Consider the following 7,801-nt stretch of genomic DNA (forward strand, 5'->3'; position numbering starts at 1 on the left):
TGGAGTTCAAGCAAAGTATACCGGTCCAGTATAATATACTGGAAGTTCATACACAAGTGCTCGAATCTCCAGTATATTATGCTGGAACTTTTCGTGTGTTGGAGTTCCAGCATAATATGCTGGAAGTTCATACACAGGTGCACCGAACTCCAGTATATTATGCTGGACCGGTCTCTGTTGCAGCAAAATAATGGCTATTTTTCATTGACTTGGTAAACGCTGGCTATTTTTGAATGACCAGTCCGAAAACTGGCTAGGCCGTGCTATTTTTACGTTTTTTTCAGGAAAGGAGATTAAAGGGTCTGAACTGGATCGGCCTTGATCTACTGTGTTTACTACCCAGTCGTAATACATGCACACTATGTTGGGCCAAACTGTTTCGTTACAGTTGCCCAAATAGCCGCCACATAATCTCTTGAACTAAAAATAGCCGGCGGTTATATAATATATATGTACAATTTATGTATAATATATGTATAACTAATATATAATCTATGTTTGCCGGCTAGAAAAAGTAAACATTAAATCTGGCTGGCTGTTTGTGTAACACTCCCGATTAGGAAGAGCTAGTACATGAAGTACATATTCAGATCTGTAAGTTCTACAGAAGATTAACCAGCCCAAAAACTATATCCCAACTATTAATTTGTTCTACTTGGAAGTTGGAACTACAAAGGGACGATCTTCACAAGGGTCCAACTTTAATTCTTTAATCGACACTGTGGTAAGAGCGCAATATGTAATGTATGAGTTCGGTGCACGTAAAAGTTTCTAGTCTTCATCATACAAAAAACGTAGTATTTAAGTTGAATCAGGAAGAGAGCCAGTTCATCCTCCATATAGTTCGAAATCATGCACCACTGACCCTCGGGATTTCTCGATCACAAAAAAAAAGGTTCAATCTGACATATGGTCAGTTATTAGTCTAATGGAAATGAACTTATCGGAAGGACAATAGTAATAATGGCACAAATTATACCAAGACAATGACTTGGTAAGGCAGTTAAACATCAAACACTTACTAAGAATGAACAAAACATGTAACCAACTCACCCAACTGGGCACAATCATAATTAGCTTTAGCCTATTAACCAATTTGCTTATCTAGTACTGCATTTACATTTGAATTAGCTGTCACTCGTTTTTTCAAGCTAAGAATTGGCCCGATCTTTTGTCTGCCACCGTTGAATTCTCGGCTTTCCTTTGGATATTGAACTGATGAAAATAACGTTAAAAAGACATAAAGGCAAAGTGAATAAGGGAAAGAATAATAAGTTTTTAAAGTTGGAATAAAACCTTGGGCACTCTGGAATTTGTACCGTAGAATATCTGAAATTCTCAAAAAAAATTGAGTCAGTTCTTTGATATTCCATCTCCATCTTACAGAACTTAAGCTTAAGACTGAAATCAGAGTTTCTTGCAGGACAACGGATGATTCCTCCTCAAGCTTGAATGATTTACTTTTTTTGTGTGTGTGTGTGTGGGGGGGGGGGGTGTCCAATCAATTTGACACCGATCAATTTGCACGCGCCTTGATTAATCCATCAAATACCTGTTACCTCCCACCAGCATAGGTACCAAGTACCACCGCCCCAAGACTTTACAAATGCGAAGAAATGGACTGGAACTTAATTACTTAACCTTTCAAGATTAACATCCTCTTTCCATGACAAAAGGCAACTATGGTAGAAAGAAGCAAGCTCAATTCACCTAAAAAAGAACACTGTTTTTTTTTAAACAAGGGTATGAAAACTAGGGCAAGTCCATTTTGGAAGGCTGTCCATCAAGGAAGACCAAAGAAAAAGCATGTAAATAGCAGAAAAACTCAAGTCCAAGTTCCCTAACCTTACAGTAGCTCCTTCAACCAACTAAATGAAGCAGAACAGTCATTCTGTGGACTTAAAAGATTTAATGAAGAAGAATTACAAACAACCAAACTTTCAACAGGGAAAAACACATGTAAATGAAAGCATAAACAGTTCCTGACCCCGGCAATCACAGCCATAGTGAAAACATGACCAAGAATCACGCGAAAAAATTTGAAAGAACATTCAAGTTGTTTCCATGTGACCAAAAGGTCACGAGTTCGAGCCGTGGAAACAGCCTCTTGCAGATATGTAGGGTAAGACTGCGTACAATAGACCCTTGTGGTCCGACCCTTCCCTGGACCCCGCGCATAGCGGGAGCTTAGTGCACCGGGTTGCCCCTTCTTTTTATCCAAGGCATTATGCATGCAATGTAGTGCTAAAAATGACTGGTTGATAAGTTACTGACCAGAGTTAAAACCAAAAAAAAAAAAAGGCAATTTTTTACATAGCTGCATCAGAAATTATATCGCAGTCAGATTCATTAAAGGAAGACCCTTAATGGAGAACCCCTTTTAATCATCGATATAACACCTTCAGAGTTACTGATGATGACTCCAAACGTTTGTCATGGACAAGAGTACCTGGAATGGCATTCCATAAGCTGACAACATCCTGTCAATGTGAAAAAATATGTGATGAAAATGAAAATCTATTTTCATTCATCAACGAGACTCCCCGAGTCAAAGCTAGACCCTCAAACAGAGATTAGAGGTTAGCTGTGTGGACATATGTAATCTGGATGGTGGATGAACCAGTATCACATAACGAGTATAGTTGGTTTCCATTCTTGTTTCTGAGGGGCTACAGGCCATCCCTGATTATTTTCTCTGTATTTATTTCAATGTTAAAATAACTCATGGCCCTTCTAAGATTTTTTTATCAAAGACTTGAAAAAGGAAACTTCTGAAAATTCCGAATTGTCTCTCCATCTTATTTCTGGCTCTGCTGCCACTCGCCAGACGAAAATATAGATGGCATCTTTTATGTGCAATACAAAATATGCAAGCAATTGATTGTCAAAATATACACGGTGGTATGTCCAAAACATTACAATGCCCATAAAAAAGCAAAAAGAAACTGGACGGAAGAGGCCTTATCTATAAAAAGAAGGAAAGAAAGCATACATGACACTACCTCAGACTACAAGTCTCATCACGGTAGCCGCACTTGTTGAAATGAAAATACCAAGTCCAAGACTATGACTGCATCATCTTATTTTGTTCAACGCATGTGGGTGCCTTGAACGCCTGACACTTCCACATTGATGCCCTCTCAAGCGGAAACATGGGATTACTACTGGTAGTAGTACCTTTGCTGATGTTTTCATCGAGTGACAATGGACTCTTAGATTTCAAATCCTCTTTAGGGTTTGCTTGATCCCTGAAGCTGCAAATGCTGAGGGGTAACTTTTTCTGCTTAAGCCTTCCCTTCTTTTTCCCAATGCTGCAAACATCATCTGGAGAATCCCCAAATTTCTCCTTTGAGATAACTGATTCTCTTTCCTTGTTTTCCGTATTTACATAGTCAGCTTTACTAGATTGTGATGCTTCCCCATTTTCCATCTTTGTGTGGTCAGCTTTATTGAATTTTGTTGTGTTTAAATCTACTCTAACTAGGCCTTTCTCCGAGATAGGCCCATCTGAATGTTTTTCTCTAGCAAAACCATTCCCATTGCTTGTGGTAGGACGGTTGCCTTCCCAGGATGTACTTCCGTTCTGAACCTTAGTTTTTTCAGAAGGCGAAGACCTTTTAAGCCTCTTGTGTTTGTGATTTCTCGAGTCATCAGTTGAGTTCTTCAAAATTCTTGGAGAGCTATTTATGGCCCTATGCAACGTCCGGGCTAACTCTTCATCTGTTCTACAATTATTAGTCCTTTTATTCTTATTGTACAGCATCTGAACAGGAACATGCTTTTTCATCTTATTCCTCTTCAAATGTTTGTCCCTACTGGCTGTCTCATCAGAAAGAGTAGCAACCAATTCTAGAGCGCTCTTAGCAGCAGCCACGGCCTTTGCTGCTTTAGCAGCCTTCTCTTCCGCAACGGCTCTTGCTGCTTTCGCAGCCTTCGCAGCTTCTAAAGCTGCCAATCTCGAGGCCTCAGCAATTTCCTCATTCGATCGATTAGAGTCACCAAAATGAGATTTCAATAGATTATTAAGACGGATATCAAACTCGCACCCGGGACTACTAACAGTTGGTGGGGATGGGGTAGATGAGTAAGCATCAGAATTCTGTTTCTTCAATCCGGCTAGAAGCCGCTTTCGTGGAGGCAAAAGCACATCGGCATCCAAGTGATTGATATCACATACATTAACTTCCATCTTCTTTTTTACATCTACACACTTTCAATCTACAAAAAAACAACATTAAATTAGATCACACCTTTAGCACAAAGCTCAAAACACTTGAATCTGCATACCAGCTTGCTATTTCCAAAACCCACATTAGAATTTCACATGTTATTACCCTAGAGCTAGCTTCCACCTTCATTTTTATATCTACACACTTTCAAACAACAGAACAACACTAAAGATCACACCTTTAGCATAAAGCTCAAAACAAAACTAGCTCAATCCACATACCAGCTTGTTTTTTACAGAACCTACGTTAGATTTCACATGTTATTTACCAAGACTCAATCACTTCATGGAATTCAATCCAAATCAAACAAAAGATCCAAAACTCAATCCAAACCCATAAACAACAATCAGAAAAATAACCCAAGAGAAGAAAGAAAGACGGAAAATGAATCAAATTCAGGTCAATTCAAGATTTTCCAACCTTCCAAGATTAAAAACACATAATTTGAGCATAATTCACCATAATCCAGGATTATTAGCAGCTGATTTAAGAGAATTATGCAAATCTAAATTGAACTTAGCTCCTTAGATGTTTTTTTTGGGTCATAATTCTGATATGCAAAGCAGATGAAGTGCCCAGTTTTTATTATAATAAGAATCAGAGAAGGCTAAATACCTGATCTTGTCATTTTACAGGACATGAGAGAAGAAGTTGAAATTAGGGTTTTTAGGAAAAGAGAGATGAAGAAAGAAGGTCTGTTGAAAAACCAGTTGAAATGACAGAAAATTTAGAGATCATTTTATTATTTTATTTTTCACGAAGAAATTCGATTGGCTCTGATTCTAGAGAGCTAAAATGTAAATCTTATAAATATGTTAAATTATTAAACATTTGCTTATAAACCTCTCCTTCCAGCTTAACCACAGATTTGCCATGGTAATTCTTATGCATTTACAGAGAGCATTTGGCTTGTAGATAAGTAGGGGCGTTTACGGTTCGGTTTGGATCGGTTTTTTCCATAAAAGAAATCAAATCAAGTAAGTCGGTTTTTCAAATATTAGAACCAAACCAAACCAATTAAGTCGGTTTTTCCTCGATTTGGTTTATGTCGGGTTTTGTCGGTTTTTCGGTTTTTTCAATTATTGGTCGGTTTTTCTTAAATATAAGACATACACTACCAGACACATATTTCGGCGAACACATTTTCAACGTAATACTATCAAATCAATTGCCCTTTGAGAAATCTATTATTTATCAAAATATATTGATGATAATTGAATCAAATAGTGATGAATAATTTAAGGACTCAATTAAAAATATATTATTTTTAACACGAAATAGATTCTTACACTTAACAAAAGAAAACTACCAATTAAATTAGAATTTAAAGGTAAAGATACTAAAAGTGTAAACTATTAACATTTACCATTAAATTTTTGAAACTTTGTATAAAAATATACATATATATAGGTGTAATAATAAATTTGAAATAGCTACTCCTATAGTCGGTTTGGTTCGGTTAATTTTCTAATTAAAATCAAAATCGAATCAAATTTGATCTATTTTTAAAATTCAAAGCCAAAATCAAACCAAACAAAAAAGTATCGGTTTTTTTGGTCGTTTGGTTAGGTTTCGGTTTGGTTCGATTTGGTTTTTCGGGTTTTTATGAACACCCCTATATATAAGATATGTAAAAAGGATTAAACTTATATTCACTGGAATGTAAATAATTTTTTATATATTATCGTATCTATTATAGCAAATACTATTTGTATCTTGTTATTGACGAATGCTTATCACAATAATTTGACTGTAATTATCTTATAGATAATTTGATTAAATAATTTTTATCTCATTTATTTAAACTCATTTAAAATTTACTATGAAACATGAATTATAATACCGTAAATAATAATTTTCTGATTGTTTAATATATGATATTGCATTTCTTATGCGATTTTTGATTCATATGTATTTGAAATTTAGATACACAATATATAATAAAATATTTGTTTAATTTTAATCTGGATAAATAAATATTGCAAATGATCCACTTGTCCACATGTTTATCCGTAAAACATTACAGTTGAATTTGTAACATGGTTTATGGACAAGCAAATCGATTTGATCCAAAAATGATGAAGAAATAGAACAAAAAATAAGATTTAACAACTGAAATTAAAGAGGATAACGAGTCTAGCTCCGAGCTCAGTCTTTCCGAGAGCAAAAATGAAAGCAATGATAAAACTATTAGATTGAGCGTAAAATAGTGAAGTACAATTTTGTGTGCATAATGTTTCTTGTCCCCACAATGGTTATTAACCGTGTTGTTTATAGCTCTATGATGATAGGCTATAATTGCATATTTTAGTCGCTTATTACACTCGAATTTACTGCACTTTAATTGAGTTTGCGCTTTAATCGCTAGTGTTTTGCACTAATTATGTGTTTTATGCCTTGTAGGTGTGATTCCGAGCTATATAGATGTTATGGAATGAATTTAAGTGATTTGAAGCTTTGAAGTCTGAGTAAAAGCTCAATGAATTAAGCCAGGATCGTGTTCGGGGGTCAAATTTGATAATTAAGTACGAACGAAGACTTGAGGAGGCATATTGCGCACTGTCTAGTAAAATAGACATAACTTTTTGCTCAGAACTCCATTTGGGCTCCACAATATATGGTTGGAAATCTAACTCAAAGGGCTACAACTTTCATGTTTTACGTTTTTCCAAATTCCAAACGGAACATGGTGAAAAACCGCGGTTCCACCGCGACCGCGGCAGAACCGCGGTAGAAGATGGTCGCGGACAACTGAAGAACCGCGGCAAAACCGCGGTAGGAGGCGGAAATTTCAGGGACTTATGTGCAAAATACGGGATTTTAAGCCCTAAACCCTATATTAAACCAAGGAAGCCGGCCAAGAAAGGGAATGGACATACTTTAGGGTTAGACAACACCCTTTGAGGCAAGAACACATTGGGAGCAAGGCGGAGAATTCTTCTACGAGTTTTTTCCTTCCTCTTCCTATTTTTCATTGTTGGTTATGACTTTTAGTATTGTAGTTTTACATACTATTATGAATAGCTAATTTGTTATCTAGAGTTTTGATAGAACCTTTTGTAGGATAAATTCTTGTTATGTTTTTATATAATTGAGCCATAGCCTTTTCTCTATTTGTTCAACTACGTTTATATTGTGGTTGATTGAAGAGCTCTCAATTAGCTGTGCCTATTTAGTATGCATAACTCGGGAGAGAGTGCCTATTTAGGTAATTGTTAAACAACACCACTCCCAAAGTATATGAGGGATCAATAACCAAGGGTTTAAAGGCGGGATTAGGGATAACGAAGCCTTGGGTGCGATCTGAAGTGAGCTGTATTAAAAGCCAGCTAGCGTAGCTCGGGAGAGTGCGTCTAGTAAATTGTCGTAATTACTCGGGAGAGATTTACGGTAATAAGAGTGCTCGTGATCGGTAGAGAATACTTAGGGGAAATTATAGAAGACATAGCGGGAAGGATTCTGAAAATTGGGGAAATCATAACTCTAGACCTCCTTAATCTTTTCTCTAACCCTCAGTATCGTTAGTTGTTAATTTACTATTTTAATTTGTTAGTTAATTAGTTAAACACAAG

General features: G+C 36.3%; 1 protein-coding gene across 1 annotated transcript; it reads right to left on the reverse strand.

Moving 5' to 3' along the window:
- On the reverse strand, positions 2,770–5,020 carry LOC109210315. Its single transcript, XM_019373719.1, has 2 exons — positions 4,845–5,020; positions 2,770–4,218 (listed from the first exon to the last, which is right to left on the reverse strand). Exon 2 carries the CDS (start codon positions 4,187–4,189, stop codon positions 3,065–3,067), a length of 1,125 nt encoding a protein of 374 aa, XP_019229264.1. The 5' UTR covers positions 4,190–4,218; positions 4,845–5,020; the 3' UTR covers positions 2,770–3,064.

This window comes from Nicotiana attenuata, chromosome 2 (assembly GCF_001879085.1).
Source record: "Nicotiana attenuata strain UT chromosome 2, NIATTr2, whole genome shotgun sequence".
Lineage (NCBI taxonomy): Eukaryota > Viridiplantae > Streptophyta > Magnoliopsida > Solanales > Solanaceae > Nicotiana > Nicotiana attenuata.